The sequence below is a fragment of the Onthophagus taurus genome, chromosome 2, assembly GCF_036711975.1.
Source record: "Onthophagus taurus isolate NC chromosome 2, IU_Otau_3.0, whole genome shotgun sequence".
Classification (NCBI taxonomy): domain Eukaryota; kingdom Metazoa; phylum Arthropoda; class Insecta; order Coleoptera; family Scarabaeidae; genus Onthophagus; species Onthophagus taurus.
In genome coordinates, this window is record NC_091967.1 from 13,901,502 (window position 1) to 13,920,644 (window position 19,143).

The 19,143-nt window shown below is 34.2% G+C and overlaps 1 protein-coding gene and 1 long non-coding RNA gene across 2 annotated transcripts in view; one reads left to right on the top strand and one right to left on the bottom strand.

The window, feature by feature from the left end:
* Nucleotides 1-2,618: 2,618 nt before the first annotated feature.
* The window catches only part of LOC111425874 (uncharacterized), a 37,949-nt gene continuing 21,424 nt past the window's right edge, over nt 2,619-19,143 (bottom strand). The window contains exons 2-5 of the mRNA XM_023060165.2: nt 14,694-14,853; nt 4,145-4,287; nt 3,884-4,091; nt 2,619-3,826 (exon numbers count right to left, since the gene is read on the bottom strand). Of these exons, the coding sequence (XP_022915933.1) occupies nt 3,427-3,826; nt 3,884-4,091; nt 4,145-4,287; nt 14,694-14,853 (911 nt within the window). The 3' untranslated portion in view covers nt 2,619-3,426. The remainder of the gene's footprint in view (nt 3,827-3,883; nt 4,092-4,144; nt 4,288-14,693; nt 14,854-19,143) is intronic.
* Nucleotides 15,407-19,081, top strand: LOC139429019 (uncharacterized). Its single transcript, XR_011639731.1, has 2 exons — nt 15,407-17,842; nt 17,897-19,081. It is a non-coding gene; the product is annotated as an uncharacterized lncRNA (long non-coding RNA).

Below are 19,143 nucleotides of genomic sequence, written 5' to 3' on the forward strand. Positions count from 1 at the left end.
AGGCAGATGGTACAATAAAAAAATTGCATATTTTACATATTTTTACAATTTTTTTGATTGTTGCATAAATTGGCCTTTTACTGCATATTTTCGCATATTTTGTTCTTGTTTATTATTATTTATTATTATATTTTGATTTGTTGCTTGTTGCTTAATAAAATAAATATAATGACTGCGTATTTTTAAATATGCGAACATACCTTTTAGTTTGAAAGGATTTACAGAAACATGCGGGGAATCCCTAGCGCTGTTGAGTTTAAGTTTAAGGAAATCCCCAACCATACTTACTGTGGCTGTGTTCAGTGTGAGTGAACATTAATCCACCAATCTATAACAACAATGCCTTAAGTCATATCGTGTCTTGTGTTCCAGTGGATAAAAAGTTATCCCGAACTAAATTTAAATAATGAGGAATTATTTTGTAAAACTTGCGCCAAAGTTGTAAGTATTTTTTTTAAAATTATATCGTAGCGTTTTAGCCAAAGATTTAAGTTAAAAATTAAAGTTTTTAGAGGAGTTGCCAATGGTTTGTTCCGAAATTGTATTTCTTATAGACTTCTTGTAGATTTTTTTTACACTAGGAGTTAAACAAAATGGAAAACTGTTAAATTAAAACTAAATAAAGCTATATTAAATTTTATGTCCCATCTTCTTGGAATATGTTTTTACGTATGTATCTAGACAATCGACAATGATAACTACGAATCTATTTTATAGTCTCAGAATTAAATTTTCATCTGTTAGAGTATCTATGGCTAACTTTTTAATTATTCTTTATTAAGATAACGTGTGAGAGGAAGAAAATAAATAGAACAACATGTGAAAAGTGCAAAACATATACAAAAATGTGATAAAAATAGATTGATAACAACTATAAGAAAGGTATATGTTTGCATATTTCCACAAAGTTTTTGCATATTTTGAATAAAAAGCTTGCATATTTATGCGCATATTTCCTATAATTTGACTGCATAAAAATCGGAGCTCTAATTATGATGCACTACGAAAAAGTGTGGAATAGGTATTATATGACGAGCGAACGCGAATGATCCCTACAATCTACATCACGTGTTTTTATTGCTAATGACGAATAGTTTGTTTATGCCTAACATTATAGTGAATATTTGATTTGAAGTTTTTTGAGTTTTATCTATGATTTTAACTGTTATTTAATATGGCTAATTCAGCAAAAAAACAAAAAGTACGAGATAGAAAGAGTATCAGAGAATTTCAAACTTAGTGAACAGAGGCATGATTAGTCAAGGTGACAAGGCGGTGTGTGTTTTATGTTCTGGAATATAGTCTGTAAAACGGCATTTTGAAACAAATCACAAATCCGTTAGTCAAAAAAGCAAACCAGAGCAAAAAGAATTAATTGCAAGTGCATTGAAAGACAGAAATAAACAGTCTATGACTAAATATGTTGCAAAAATTGTCATACGAGCGCGGCAAGTTACGCGGCTACAAATGTCATTGCTCGGCATAGTAAACCTTTTCAAGAGGGAGAGTTTTTGAAGGAAATCTGGATAGCATGCGCGGCCTCTCTTTTTGATGATTTCGATAACAAAGATAAGATAATTCAGCGCATCAAAGATACTCCTCTGTCCAGAAATGTAACAGATCAACAAAAAATAGACATTAGCTTTGCTTCTTTTATATCGCTATGTCTTGACGAAAGCACTGACATCGCTAAATCTGCTCGTTTAGTTGTTTTTGCTCAATATTACGTTGGAAACGTCATTAAGGAAGATTTAATTGCGATCAAATCGTTGATGAACTGATGTTGCTCCAAATATGGTGGGTAAAAAAATTAGTTTCATAAGTTTATTTCAAATAGACGTAGGGCATTCGATTCTTCAATTCTACTGCATCATTCACCAACAAGCCTTGTGTGCTAAGAGTGGTTTAATATCTCTTGATAATGTAATGACGGTAGTCACAAAAATAATCAACCTCATCTCGTCGCAGGTTTTAAACAGGAAGTTCGATGCTTTGTTAGATGAAGTCAACTCGGTGTACAATGGCTTTCTGATCTACAATAATGTTCGCCGATTGAGTCGCGGGAACGTACTTCAAAGATTTGTTGATTGCTTGGAAAAAATCAGACTGTTTCTGTAAAATGAGGAAAAAGTTGAAGAATAATAACAGTTGTTGGATGTTATGTGGCTTTCAAAATTGATACTTTTTACAGACATATGTCAACATTTAAATAAGTTAAACATGAAGCTTCAAGGCATAAATAAAACAATTATCGTCATAGTAGATCTCGTTCGCACTTTTGAGACTAAACTGCAAGTTTTCAGGAACGATATTATCACAAGAAACTACAAGTATTTTCCAAATTTGAAAAATATATCAACTATTTGGAAATACGTAAGAAACCAGACGAAGACCAAGTTACTGAAGAATTTATTTCTGTGATTGATTCTTCAATCAGGGAATTTTCAGCGAGATTTTCTCAGTTCAAAGAATTATCGGAAATACTCGAGCTTATTATTACCCTGATGTGACGACATTGGATAAACTGAATTTGTCCCAATTGGATTGGTTGGATAAAATTTGTTTTTTCTTAGGTATTATGTCATTAATTATGTTATGTTAAAAAAAATAACCCCATGTGAAAATATTCCATTTTATTACCTCATTGAATTGGCATAATAATAAATATTATTAACTCATCTTAAAAATTACGCAAGAGAATCTGCTTTTTATACATAAATACATCACAAAACTAAAATTAAGAATACACTATCATACAGACTTATTTACAAATTAAAAAATTGCAAGTACAGATATATTTATAAAGTAATAAAAAAAAACAATTTACATAGGTCTATTAAGTTAACGCACATATTATAGGCGTTAGTCAGTTTAATAGTTGTATACTGGATAAGATATGTAATGAAAAATAAAAAAGATAAGTATTTAGATATTCTAGGGAGTACAGTCTTCTTGGGAGGATGCCATTAATATACACAACAAGAAAAATAAAAAATAAACGCATTGAGTAAGTATGTGAACACAACCAACTGGTATAAAAAATGATAATTATCGATGACACATTTTTTATACAGAATTATTCTGTATAAATCACATTAATCGATTGAATAGTATATGATTTTATTTCCATCACAGTATTTGGTTGCTTTTTAAGAGGAATACATCGGTTATTAATCTAAGTACAAATAACTTTTTTAATAATAACGACCATTTTTTTTATTCAATCTTTTTCTATTTTATCTTTCAAGTCTTCCGATAATATTTTCTCTTCATTTTTCATATATTTTAATATTTTTTTTTAGTAGTACCCATTTAAATCATGTCCATATTCCATGTCACAGCCATCAAAAATTTATTAGTCCTTAATACTTGGTCTAAGATCTTTTTTTTTTGGGAGGGAAAAATTAGTGGTGGTTATAAAAAAATTCATTTCTTATCATAAGTCTTTGTCTTCATCAGTCCGTTCTTCACTATGATATTATCACAAAATAAGTTCTTATGATGGACTTCTGGGTAACTGTGAGCGTATTCACTCAAACCAATTTTGTCCAAATTTAAGTAGTGACCTTCGATCTCCGACAATGAATGATTATACGGATGATGATTTCGCGATACGTATTTTGCGTTCACATTTTTTGGGGATGAATTCATCAAAGACGATTCCAGTTCATTTTGAACCAATAAAGGGGCTCGAATTTGTTGAAGCTCTTCCGTGTGATGATTTGAATAAACAGGGTTATGATGAATAGGCATCATTTCTTTTTGAATTGGAAGTCTATAATGATGTTCCATGTTGTTTTTATTTTGACTTGGTATATATTTCTCCCTAAATATAAAAAAATGCGAATTATTTTGAAATGTTATTATTTTTTGTTAAACTCACCCTAATTTATAACGCGCATGTTGATTATTTTCACTTCTTAATAATCTCACAGCCAACATAATAAGTACCAAAACAATTACGGTACCACAAATAGGAACGGCAATGGTAGCAGCTTTAAACCAAACTTCGGTTTCGGAATACCTTAATTCTTCGATTTGTGATCTGGGCTTTAAAGGTTGTTGTTTTCTGCTGGCGTTGAATAACAATTCTAACAAAAGCAAATTATTAATCGTTAATTAAATCAATTATTTTTATTCTTACCTGATTCATCAATTAAATGTGTTGTTACTGGACTATCGACGTGATTACATAAATCCCTGTAACAACAATACAAAAGTGACCTCGAATGGGATTTCTTCTTGTGGCTACTGTGTGGTTCTAGCTGGCACCATTCCCTTTGTTCTCTAGAATTAATAATAAAAACGTTTATTAGTTTTTCGATATCTTAATCTGCTTTTATTATGTAAATAAAAGAAATCTCATTTATGTAAACAAGAAATAAGGCGCAAATGTAAACTGTCGGGTCGCGGGGAGCGATTTTAGCTGAAAAGAAGAACGTTTTATTGCATAAACACAATTAAAGTTATAAGGTTCAAACGGGCCGCCTTCGCTCGATAAGCGTATTATTGTATTTAAAGTTCAGACTTAATATTTGTTTAGACTGAATTGTGTATAACTCTCTTTGGGGTGGTGTTGTGAAACTTTTATGATCGGTTTCCGCGCGGTGTTTATAACGAAAAGTTGCGTTGAAAATGTTGTTAATTAGTGTGTTTAAGATTAAAAAAGAAAAAAATTGCAATAAATTCAAACATAACGCACATAGGCGATCAAAGATAGTGATAAAGTGAAAATGGGGGTACTTGCTAGATTATGTAATTTCAATTTAAGGTTGGAGATAATTGGAATGTGGATAAAACGGAAATTACTACAGCGTAAAAAGTAAATTGAGTGGTAGCCCGTCGAGGATACAAACAAATAGGGAACTTAATTTCGTGCGAAAGAGACATACTGGAGACTATTGAAGTTGCAAACCGGAGTTGGTGATGGCGCCGGATAAATTAATCAAATTGGCACTTTCACGCATAGCTGGAGTACGACAGATTTTCCGGCCCGATAATCAGCAGTGGCTATTAGAGCCGGTGAGAACAGTCAGTTTAAAAGTTTGAACAAAGTTCCCAAGCTTTATATGCCGTGACATCTTTGATTGCACTTGATTAATTGGCGGAACTACTGAACATATCAGAAATAATTTATATACCTGAGGATGTTGATACCTTAACATTCGCCTTGAGCGTCTTAAATAGACTGATTGTGTTACATGACTCTAACTAACTGAAAATGAGTATGAAAAATCTTAGCCTTTTTTATTATTAGCTTATATTATAATCGTTCAATTGTGGAATCCATCTCCATTGATGTTCAAAGTGATGGAAAATGACTTAACCGCTTGGACTGAGGTTGGATCTTCTTTGCTAGTAACTAAGCAGATTTGGCGTTGTTCAAGTAATTGTATTTTAATCTATTTATATTTAATTACATTTTCCAGGTAAAATTTACCGGTAAATAAAAAAATTGGTGAATTTAAAAGGTTTAGCTGTAAGGGGGCAGTAAAATAAGTTAAAACTTCATTTGACTGCTTTTGCCACTTCTTCAAAGATGATTAAGTAGATAAAATAGTGGTTGCTACTAGTGAAGAAAACTGTGGTAAGCAAAAAATTACAAGAAGAAAGTTGTAATTATTTCAAAACCCTGCATAAGACAGCTTCTGATTGCTGTTTTTTGAGGTAGTTCGTGTACATGACTATAACTTCTTTATAGAAGACATGTCAGAGTAGAGGACGAGGTGGTGGAATTGTTGTTAAAACTTGTCATAAATGTTGTGTACTTAATGTGCAGGATAGGACTACAATTGAGCAGTTATGGGTAAAATTCTGCGTGGTGTTAAAGTTACTCTGCGTGTTGATTATTAATTAGTAGATTTGTCTGCCACGACTGCTTTTCTTCTACTTTCATCTTATACCTTGCGCCAATTGTTGAATATCAGACTAGGAAAACACGAGTGCAGTGACCACAAAGCATTATCTATATTTATCAGGAACTACCACAAATACTTGGATGATCAAAGAAAATAGTAATGTATCACGACAAGAATAACATCAATAGTGACAAAAGCCGAACCTAAAAGATATAATTGGACCCGTACCAGAATTGTTGAGCAGAACTGTAAATATGTAAGAAACTTAACGATAATTTTTCACGCAGTGTTTTTCTTTATGTTAATTTTTGTACTTCAGCTTCTATTTTTTTGTATTTCATACAATCACATTTTTAATTGCACGCTTTTCAAATGGTGCAAATTGTAGGAAAGATAAAAAAAGTGCAGAAGATATCAAAAAGTGTCAAAAGGTAAGAATAAGTGCATAGAATAAATGTATCAAAAAATTTAATTTCGTTGTTCTTTAAAAAAAAAACTACAAAAAAGCAAATTGCTCGCGTCGTGACAAATCACACTTAAAATCACTTCCGTTTAATTACAGAAATCCCATCAGAGTTCCAGCGGAACGTCAATTTGGCACGCCTATACGTGCGATATACGACCATGTATCTAATAACGGATTTACGGCACTTCTTTTCATTTTTTTTGTATTTACGACCTCGAAGGTTATAAATTACATATATAAATTATCAATTAATTAAGAAAAAATTTTTAATTCAAATCACCTGCTTCAATCTGCTTTAAGATAGAAAATTAATAATTAAAATTATAATATGAGTATAAAGTAACCCAATGCAGTAAGTAGTCAATGACCTTACAAAGCTAAATGCCGCTTCTTTATCTCTCAGCAGCAAGAAAACCCCGATAATTCCCAACTTAACTCTTAATCTTCTTTTCTCTTTTTTCTTATTGAACAAGCCGACATATACCGACGACCTTTACCCTTCGAAACCAACCCAAAACGTGTAAGTACACTCCGTATTTTTTTTACATCTCACGTATACTATATACAAGCGGTTGTTGTTGCTTAACATTCTTGTAACTCGAGTTCCATACGCACACCTTGCGTCTTGTCCTCACAAGAATCGCTTTCTCTCTTACAAGAGAGAGGATTTTTTTAAAACGATATTTTTTTCCATGACAAGTTTCAGCTGCACCTTGTTGGTATTTGCGGAAAAGAGACAACAAAATTATTACGGTAATGGGACGTTTCCTTAGCGATAAGGAACAGTGGTCGTCTTCATACTACCATTTTTTGTTCTTGGTACTTTGCGCCGTCCGTTATCTGTGTTACGGTAGCATTCTTGGCGATGGAATGAAACGTATGTAGACGGCGCCAATAGGAAGCCATAAAAACGAGGTGTGAATGGGTTATTTACGATATTGTAATGACCTGGTTTGGAAAGTGGATTTGTCGCAAAAAAGAATGTTGAATCATAAATAGTTTGGTAAAGATAAAGAAATCCTTTAAATTTTGTATCAAAGCGTTCATGAGTTATGAAATAGCATAAAGTATTTCTTATACGTAATAACGGTGATTGAACTAGACATTTAAGTGCTCGTTTCGCATCCTGTTTCTAAGGACAGTATCATCTAGCTAAAGTAACGAGAGACTCGTGTATACAAATGAGCATAGAAAAAAAAATGTACCGGTCGACGAAGCAATTGGAAAATTAAAGAGTTCACGGGAAGAAAAGAGCCACAGGATGTTCGAAGTCGAGAATGCTGTCACATATTATGCAAAGTCGATGGCGCTACGGGAGACTCCTCTCCTTTGCCAAAGTGATCGCGGTAAACCTTCTTGAGAAGACGACGCCGCTGGTAAAGTCTTCGAGTAATTGCCGTGTATGTCTTTCGTTCGACTTTTTTGTTTCATTGGACGTCCGGTCGTGCTATAGAAGGTTTTCTCTTTCTCTCGGGTGGGATTCGACATCTCAATTCGTGTAAGCGTTGCGCTTTTCTTGTAAGCAAGAGACGCGCCGCACTAAGTTCTCTCTACCGTGACAATGCCGATGCTTGACCGTTTCTTGTGACTTGTATCTTCGCCGCGACCATTAATTACTAACGACATCGAGAAGAAAAAAAGAAAATTGAAGATTTAAGTGGTACCACCAGGATGTTTAATTAAGAAGATTTTTTCTTGTTTTAACGTAATGATGAACAATAAACTTTTTTAATTATTAAAAAAAAAGATAAAAATGTTGTTGTAATTAATGCATTTTAATTGAATAAAAGTATTCATGATAAATTCTATTGAAATAATGATAAATTTCCATACGTAATGATTAACCGTTTTCATTACTACATTGTCTATAGACATTTATTTTTTTTATAACACGTGGAAATGAATCGACGGTCATCAATAAACATTTCTGAGCTTAAACTCAACGGAATAGTGATTATAAGATAAGACTAGATGACTAACAGCTCGCGATATATTGAAAGATTATCGCGATTAATAATTTGCAATTTTACTTTCAAACCCGGCTTATAAGAGTAGCGCCGGTTGACTCATACAACACAAAGTTAATTTAACCAAGAAGTACTTATATATGTGCGTAATTTAACCTTCAATTGAATTCAAATAATCTTTTAATCGCAGTTATAAAGACAAATTATTTATTATTGTGAGAGAGGAGTACAGTAAATCGTTGGAACGATGTCTCTTAAGACGGCTAAATCTGAATGTTTCTAGTTCTAATTCAAGTGTTAGTTCTAACGCTAGTATTCGTTCTAGTTTTGTTTGATATTCAGCGTTAGATCGTTGTATATTTTTCATTGAACCAAAACTAGAACTAGAAACATAGGAGTTTAGCCGTACGTCTCTTAAGAGGGCTAATTTTAACTTACAATCACTTAATAAAATTACATATAAAAACAAGAAAATCCTGAAATAACTTTATATAATTAGAACCGATTTGTATCTCTTAATCTTCTTCTTATTGCAATATTAAAGCACACTCTAAGGTATATCGTGCATTAGTGAAACCGGATGATAATGATGATGATGCAAAATACGATTATCTACAAGCTTTTGTTGGCGTTTCCAGTTCATAAACATAGCTTTGTCGTCTATTTTCACAATTATTTCTCCGATACCCATACAGTTTTCCCATGCCTGTCATTCCACCTGGCACAGCGGCAGCAGCAGCATTATGTTCCGATAAGCCATCGCAGTTAATATCGGAATTCCATCCCGGTTAATTGCCCGACGCAGCGGACGAGGCCAATTAGAAATTTTCATTAGCCGCATTCGCATTATGCGACCACGGCGAACCGGCTTTGGTCGCGAACCAACAAGATACCAATAGGTACGCACTTGTCCGAAAGAATTATGTTCGACATTCCGCAAACGTAATGAACCTTAAGAGCTTTTTCTTATATCCAGCTAGTAACCAAAGCTTAAAATTAATTATAGAAGCGTTTCGTTTTACACTTGAAATCCTTTAAGTCTTATTTAAAATTTAAATGTTAAACGTTTTTCCTAAAGGCGGATCTGAATTTTCGTGCAGGTGCTCAAAGAGCTCACTCGTCTTGATAAATTTGCTATCTTCATTCTTGAGCACCGGTCGAAGCAGTTTCTTATGTTGGTTGCACTTCCGCCGTCGCGTCCGTCGAGTCTAAAGGCATTTGCATTGGGATAAGATTTACACACGTCGATGGGTCCATCCAATCAGAGTAACGGTACCGAGCAATCTGGTCGATGATCATTAGCCGATGATGGAATCGCCGGCTGTTTAATGCAGCGGTCTCTGGTCGACTTGAAGTCGTGAAAGTGCGGTCCCGTTTTCGCACACACGATTTTACTGTTACGTGACGGACCTGCCACTTTCTTTTTGCTCGCGCCACACCGTCACCTCTACTAACAACAGGTTAATTCCTACTATATTTTTAGATTGACAACAAAGTATAAGATACAGAATCTGAGAAGATAATCAAAAAATGAAAAGATATTAGGAATCTGATAGCATTATTGTTTTGTTGTCTTTCACTTGGTCCAAAGGTTCAACTTCACTACCGCCATCACTATCACCGGCAAAAAATGAAATTACACATCATCATGTGAAGCTCTGTGGAATTCTTTCGAATTCCTGCTTTGGAATTTTCTGGAAAGGTTCAAGAAAAAAAACTTTAACATAATGGCTCTTGGTAATTTGTCAGACTTATCATACTATTGTTATACTTGGTGGGATACGAGACAAGTCAAACTGACCTGAAACACCATTATGGAGTAAAAACTCCAAAAATAGTTGTATGCAGAGAGTATCTTGTTGTTAGCTAGGTATGACGAATTTATTGAACACGAATATTAAGTTGTCGTCATCAAAGTTTGAGGCATCGCCATCTTCAACATTTTATCAGAGCGCAAAATGATATTTTTTGTAGATAGTATACACACGGATCAAAAAATGTCACGTGAAAAAATGAGGTTAGTAAGGACAGAAGATAGATAACAAACAAGAATCCTCTACATCATTTTCCAGCACAGCTTTAAACTAACACGGCCGTTTTGGAAGACATCGGCCGCCCCCGGACATCGCAGACGCTAGGACTTTGAGAATCTTGATCGCGAAACAGCGCCAGAATGTCAATACATAATACTTGGCTGAAGAAGATTAATATAAGATAACTAATGTTATGAAAAGAATTTAACATTGAATACCGGTAGTATATAAAAAGTTATGTCCCTTTGCCGCGTCTTCGAGATTCAAGAATCGAATGAAGCTGCTTTCAATGTCTTTGCAGATTTTTTTAAAGTTGCTGCAGAATCGTGTTATTAATTACCCGATATCTGAACGATTTTTTTCAGTTATTGCTTTTTTTGAATTCAGACCAGAACAAGATACACCGGTATTGAGTTGCCATTGAAGCAGCCGAGAAGCAAAAGGCGTTGTTATCATCTTGATCTCAAGCGTTAACCCAGCGATGAGGAGTGCATTCTCTGATTATGTTATTATATACAGGGTGTTTCGGTGACTCGGGGAACAAATGTAACCACATATACTAGAGTGAAAATGATGACGATTCATGTAAAAAAAAATTAGTAAAAGACCTCAAATTGCAAAGATACAGGCCATCAAAGTTATGAAATTTTAACACATTTTTGTAAATATCTTAAACACTATTTATGGTAAAGCGTTGAAATTTGGTACAGCGTAAACTAACATCACGTAAAATCATTAGGCAATTTTTGAGTTGGATCGGTACGCGGGAACAATGCTATACAGGCTGTTCATAAAGTTTGTTTGCTCAGAACTTTTTTACCCTATCATAACCCTACATTTATTTTTGCATTTTCTAATAGTAAATTTAGTTTAGAAACTTTTATCACTCTTAGAGAATATTGATAAAAACCACCGTTTCCGTATTAAATGCAAAAATGTTAGGCTCCGAATTCAATAACACTAAAAAAAATAAATAAATAAATAATTTGAATTAGCAATGACAAGTGAAAATCGAACTGAGCTGTCATAACTATTATGTATGCAACATGTCCAAGTGTAGATTTAGCTAAATCACATTTTTAATTTGTTTTAGTTGATTTAATAAAAGAATCCAAACACAATAAATTAAAAATCAACAAAAAATAAACAAAAAACCAACAACACTAACAGGAATAATAAAAAAAGTATATAAAATGACAATACAAGTAATAAAAAATACTAAAGGATGTTAAAAACTTAGATTTCTTTTTTTTAGTAATAGCACTATTGAAATCGGAACCCAACATTTTTGGATTTAACACGAAAACGGTGATTTTTATCAATATTATCTAAGAGTAATAAAAGTTTCTAAACTAAATTTACTATTAGAAACTGCAAAAATAAATGTAGGGTTATGATGGAATAAAAAAGTTGTGAGCAAACAAACTTTAGGAACAGCCTGTATAGTATTGTTCCCGCGGACCGATCCAACTCATAAATTGCCTAACGATTTTACATCACATTGATTTATACTGTACCAAATTTCAGCGCTTTACTGTAAATAGTGTTTAAGATATTTGGAAAAATGTGTTAAAATTTCTTAACTTTGATGGCCTCTATCTTTGAAATTTGAAGACTTTTACTAATTTTCACTCTAGTATATATGGTTAAATTTGTTCCCCGAGTCACCGAAACACCCTGTATGTATAAATAACCGCAGTTCTCGGTTTTTTGTGGATTTCTTCTTCCTTGTAATTTTGCTTAGCACACTAGTTTTGCCTGCCTCTCATTGTTATCTTGTTTAAGTCCTAATTATTAAAAGCAGCCTCTCTAATATTATTGATTATTGGCTTCACTTCTAGATCTTGTCTTACACACTCATTTCTAATTTTATTCACGTTGGAGGTACCTGTTACTGTCCTAATGTAGTTCATTTCAAAAATCCCTATTTAGCTTTCTAGCCGATTTGTTAGAAATAAATTAATTTTGTTTTTGAAGATGACCCTTTTTTTAACTTTTTAAAATTAGTATTCAGTTTCCATCACTATGGAATGTCAGAGAGTAAAGACACTTAACTTGCTTGTTGGCTTTCTTTGAAATTGTGTTACTTTGTGGCTAAGTTGTCTGGAGTTGGATTGGCTTGCTTTGAGTTTGGGTTAGCTTGCTTTGGGTTTTGGTTGGGTTGGTATGTCTTCAATATCGGGGGTTTACTAAGTTATTGGGTTGGTTTGCTTTGAAATTAGATTAGGTTCGTTTAGATTTAACATGGCTTGTTTTGGGATTAGGCTAATTTGGAGCTGAAAACTTTCTGTTTAGTTGTATTGTAGTTGGTTTGGGTGACTTTGTGAGTTGCTTACGAGTATTATGCTTTATTTAGGGTTGGGTTACTTTGTGAATGAGTTACTTTAAGATTTGCTTCAACGGTTTGAGTCATTTAGAAATATCATGAACAAACATCTGGTCTTCCCGACTCAATCTAAATTCCAAATTACATAGAACATTGTGTGAAGAGAGCAGTTCTTGCCCGTCTGAAACAATTTGCATATGATGATCTCAAATTTCACCAGAACGATCGTCCAGAAACGAACATGAATGAAATTTGGACAACGCATAGAATTTTGTGACATAATAGATAACAATTTTACGGAATATTTAGACGTCTTAATGATGAGTGCGAAGATTGTTTCCATTTGGTTGATTATGCTAATGTACAGAACTGTGAGCAAAAAGCTCTCCACGGTGCAAAAGTGGGTTATAAAAACCCAAAACAAAAAATATTAAATTATACACCAAGATGTTTCTTGAGAATACTATAATTGATGTTCAATGAATCATGTAACAGTGACAAATAACACCATCCAACGACAAACCAAAAAGCCACATATACGAAGTGCTTCTCGTGTATTTCCAAAACGGAACGATTATAATTATGGCCGGAACAACACTCACCATTTATCTTGTCGCATATTACCAATGTCTCCATAAAACAATATTTTCTACGCGTGCTTTACCGGGAGAGAAGAATGGGAACGTGGTAGCAAGAGAAAGAAGATGATAATCTCAAGAAATAAAGATCATTTCGTGTAACAAGAAGCAGCCTCAGCGGATTAAACGAGAAAGGCACATTTCGCAATAATTTACGAGCGGCAAGGCGCACGACATCATGTATAAAACATTCGAAAATAAATTCCGCGCGCAGATATTACGCAATGCAGCACGCACTTACGGGAGCTATTCGAAGAGACATAAAAAGTTACAAAAAAAAGGACATGGTCGAGAGCTCTATATAGCGAGATCTGGTCTCTTCTTCAAGTGTGGTGTGCTTCCTGTGACGTGCCAAGTGTATCGCAAAAAGTTGAAATATTCAATGGCTGATTCCACTAATAGCGACATCATTGTAACGGGCCGATATAGAATGATTATATCTAACTGTACATAGAGGAAGAAATAATTTATGTTGCAACAGGAGGAAGAAATAAATTCTTTAGTAATTAATTATGTAGATAATCTTATGAATATCAAAAATGTATTTAAAATAAAACACAATGTTTCCATTGGAAAGCGTAAACGGTATTAAAATCGATTAAAACTAAGTGAAACGTAGAAAGTTTCTATTCAAATGTGGCGGATGTTTGAAGCGCCATTCAAAAAATAGTCTAAATACCAAGAAATCTATGTAATAGGACGACGCTGACTTATTGGTCGTGTTGTTTATAAAAGTGCGTTCTCCGTTACAAGATTCCAAGAGATGCAGGAAAGAATACTAACAACTGAGTCTATATATAAATTTATGTCTACCGGGAAACTAACGTAAGCACTCGGATTTCTCTAACAGCATCCCACTTTTATATTTATGATTATATTAAAATCATATCCATAAATCATCTTGTTTCTTTTTGTTCCACAATCGTAACTTTTAAAGACCTAATTTTAAAGCCTGCTTACAATGTGTTTATATATTCAATGTACTTTATAAATGCACCGATTTTTTTTAAAGAAAAACTGGAGCAAAAACTTCGGGAAACGCCAGATCACATCCTACATGTGCAGAGTGACGTACACCAGGCACATATTGTTGTAAGTGTCGCAAGGACGCCTCTCTTTACCCTCTTCTTCAAACGCGATTGGATTGAGCTGTTGAGGTTAAAGTTTATCGCTTGGAAATTCATTCGAAACCATTGCTCCAACGGTCATTCCACTAAACAAACCATTGTTTAACGTTCGCGCTAATTAAAATTACCGCTGTTCCGAGTTCGAATGTAGTAACTCATTTATGAATGAATAGACCCCTTTATGGCCGTTAAAAGATGACCGATAACGACGGTAAGACGATGATATATTATTATGAGACTGGGAAAATAATTTTTTTAATTTGTTATTAATTGCTTACTTATCGGTTAAGAGTTCGATGCAACCGTGACGTCCTTTGTAGGCGCCGGACGACGACGTCGATTGGTGGAGCATGTTTGAAAAGCAACCGCCGGATGGCGACATGCACATATATCCGGCCGATATACAGGTAGGCAGGTTGCAGTAACACCTGGTGTGACCTAAAACACAAAGAGAGGGTGTACGTTAATGCAGGAAGAAGACAGGAAGTAAACAACGATACGCGTGCGAAGGTGAAATAATTAGATATGGAGGGTGGACGTGGGAAATTCACATAACATATTTACTTGCTTCAAAAATATTGCGAACGTGTGTAGATGCATGGCTAAATCCGAAACTTTCTAGTTTTGGATGTAGTAATGTAAGTTTTAGTTTTAATTCAATGAAAAATATACAACAATATAACACTGAATAACAATTAATACTAGAGCTAGAATGAACATTAGAGCTAACACTAGACCTAGAACTAGAAACATTCGGGTTTAGCCGAACGTCTCATAAGACGGCTCAACCCGAATGATTTTAGTTCTAGGTCTAGTGCTAGTTCTATTTTTCGTTCAATAAAAATGTACTATAATCTAACGCTGAATTACAATTAAAACTAGAACTAACACTAGACCTAGAACTAGAAAGTTTCTGGTTCTAGTGTTAGTTCTAGTTTTACACTAATACTGTTACTATGTAGAACTAACACTATACCTAGAACTAGAATCATTCGGGTTTAGCCGTCTTGAGAGACGTGCGGCTAAACCCAAATAATTCTAGTTCTAGGTCTAATGTTAGTTCCACTTTTTGTTCAATAAAAATATACAACAACCTAACTCTGAATAACAATTAAAACTATAACTAGCATTAGAACTAACACTAGACCTATAACTAGAAGCATTCGAGTTTAGCTGTGCGTTTCTTATTTAGTCCGTTATATCCGATGTTTCTTCTAACGTGGTTCGTTATATCGAGATTTTACTGTACTAACTTTGAGAATTAAAGTTTGCTACGACAGGTGCGGTTAATAATTTATTACAAGCTGATACTCAAGAGTTACTCAATACGTCTTGTTGAGTAACCCATAGGAGAAGAAGCTTGGATGAATTCAATCAACATTTTTATCCTTTTTTTTGTCGAAGCCATCTCGTTTCCCGCGATTTCGTCACTCATCGTTGAGAGATCCCTATCTTCGAATAAGTAATTACCGGAGCCAAGCGGCGTGGACAAATCCAAACAAACAATTAAGCGGGGCCCTCGTGGAAATCAAAGGCCGTTTACGAAGTAGAAACGGGTCGCGGCGATAAAATCTCTTCTACTCTTCGTTAATGTTCTCGAATTCCTCCCGGGGTAATCACCGTCGCGAAACATTTTAATTTGTCCCATTCGGGACAATCTTACAAGGACTGTTAATATCTCTTCTTGCTTTACCGCTTTCCATCGTTTTTCTTCAAAACTAAACTTGCAGGAGTATACTTTTTTTGTTGGGTATTTACGTCGAGGATTCTTGCATTAAGAGTTATTATGTCATTATAGTTCTTAGTGGTACTTAAGTAAGTAGGTTTTTTGTTAAAGGTGTCTCGGCGGCGTAATTCAATGGTATTTGTAGAGATTATTTTGTTTAATCAAGTGTAAGGATTTTAATTGGTATGAATTATAAATTAGTTAAATTAATTAAATGGGAAATAAAGCGTGATTTAAAGAACAAATTTAAATTGTTAATTTAAAATCATCGACAAATGACACTTTGGAATATTTGCTTTTTGGAGCTTAACAAACGCAAATAACGGTGCTGTAGAACAAACACAGCTGCAGTCGTTAACGGAGCTATTTTATAAATGCAAACAACATTGTTTCCCAGTTAAAATCCCATAAATACCGTTGTTTTGAAGTTAAATAACGCCACTGTAAAATAACTTTGAAAGAATTATCTTTCGACATAGTTGTCTATGAATTGAAGTATTTATTCATAACAAACAAAATTGTGTACCAACTTTTTTCTGTTAACAATAATAAAAAAGAAATGCGACAGATCTCTATTACAAAGTAAATTCTTTTGTTACATACAAAAAGAAAAAAAGGAAGCAATTAAATGTGTAATAAAATGAGTAGCATTTATCTGATTGGTTTACAAGAAAAGAAAAGGAAATGGGTGGTAACTCGCGAATGATGTTGTAATGCTGGTCCCTGATGTTCTTCGCGACAAGTGGTTCATCACCGATTCCTCCGTCGTTTTTAATTGTGGCGTACAGTATTGTATCTCGGAAACAAAGGAAAAGGGAAACGCGAGACGTCTGTCGGCGGTCGACTCCGGTAATTTCGCAGGGTTATTTTATTGCGGTCTACAAGAAAAGAAAAAACAGAAAGAGATAAAATACACGGAACAGATAGGAAAGAACGAACAAGAAGAACAAAAAGATAAAAAGGAGGAAGAACACACGAAGAGAAGGTCTTCTTCCCGTCGTTCGTCCTCCTCCTCCTCCTTCTTCTTCCCGCATCGCTAAGGCAGATGAGAGAGAGACCTTGTGCTAAGCCAGACGTTGGGCGCCACTGCACCATTATCCGCAATTAAACCCAACCGGTCGCGACTCGTCTACAATTGAGCCGCACGCAAACCGAACCAACGAAGACCCAGCAATTTACAATGTCCGGGAAACAGTGTGTTGTGTACTGTATACGTACGCAACTACTGAGTTGTGTTGTCGGTTTTACACCAAGCAATGATACGCCTGAGTGTCAAGGAACATCCGTCGTAAATCTACTATAAAATTTTACGACACAATTTTCAATTTTCACTTACATAAAGGTCGACGCGTAGTGAACTACATAAAAACTAGACACTAAACAATTCTTCATAAAATTATAGTAGCTAAACGACGAAAGAACAAAGCCGGAATTGTGGAAGAACCTAAACTATTCGCAAGATCTCAGCGACAACAGAAGAAAACAGCCAAACCATCAAAGTCCAGCTTGACAGTTGGAGAAAGAATAGTTTTATTGTATAAATGAGGAAACTGAAATAGTAATTTTGTCGGCAAATAAAGGTAATGCTACCATGGTAATGGACAGAAAGAAATATGAAGTCAAGGAATACATCCTACGGAATCCAGGCACCAATACTAGAATTAAAAAGACCTCGGGGTAAATAGTTAGGAAGATGAAGAGGTAATTAGGTTGATGGATATTCGATTGCAGGTACAGAAAAGTATGTTTTTTCAGGCATATGTAACCCCAAGGATCTATGGCTTACAAAAAATCGATAAGACTGTCATTCGATGCGATGTAAGCAGAATTAACTTCTGCACACCACCACTTAGCCAAAGTATTGGTGTCTTTTACTGAAAACAATTTTATGAAATTAATTAGTAACATTTGATTAGAAATACAGGATCTATTATTCAGCAGAGATGCATTCTAAAAGTTTGGAGTTTTGTCTTTCACCGCCTTAGTTAAAAAAAGGAGTCCACGAGCAATTCAAATCACTATAAATGAGTATGATAATATTGTAGCTAAAGAGCTTAAAAAGATTTGTTAAGGTGATTTAGTTACTCTATATCATATAGATCAATGTTGGTGCTTCCGCAGATACCAGATCTATAATCAAGTACTTTCCATACTAGACATACCAAATCCCTATCCATTTGTCCATAGGCTGGCAAGTACAACAAAATCGTACAGGTTATGTTGGATGATAATGGTGACGAATTCAATTTCTGATCAATGTTTGTCAATCCTGCTGGTGGATGCAAGTTATAATGTACATATGATGACAAGATATACCTATCCTGTAACGTTCTGCTAGCCGTCAAATTTAAATTATAAGACCATAATGAATACATAAACATTATAGGAGTTATTAGTGTGTAGCACGATAGTGTAGAGATTTTGTACGTCTTAAGATGTGTGCACTTTTGTATACAAAATGCAAACCGACTCACAATTTTAATGAATGTAAAGATTTTAAAGAAGCTTCAATCTTTTTTCGTACTCCAGTCGAGACACATAACGAAAGATATGCCTTTCGTTATGGTGTATTGATGTGAATGTAATTCTTTGTAAGATATCTTTGTTAATTTCTGCGTTTTCACGATATACAATTAGTCGATTTAACAACGAATTAATAATAACCCAAATAGAGGGTATACCATAAGAAAACGAACAGGAATGACAAGTTGCAATAGCTACATAACATAAAACAAGATGTCCATAAAAGATCTTGAGATCTGACTCTTAAAGAACATCGATGGGCCAATAAGGAGAAGAAGCAGTAGACAACATCAGCAATTAGTTGTCACAATTAGACGTGTAGCATAAATTATTTCTTGTTGAGGAAATTTTTGTTTACAGTTAATGTTATTAATAAAATTTTGTAAATATTACTTAAAAATAAATGTTAAGTACTAATCGTTGAAGGATTTCACTATTTATTTCATTTCTTTTATTATATTTGAATTTAACGACCGTAA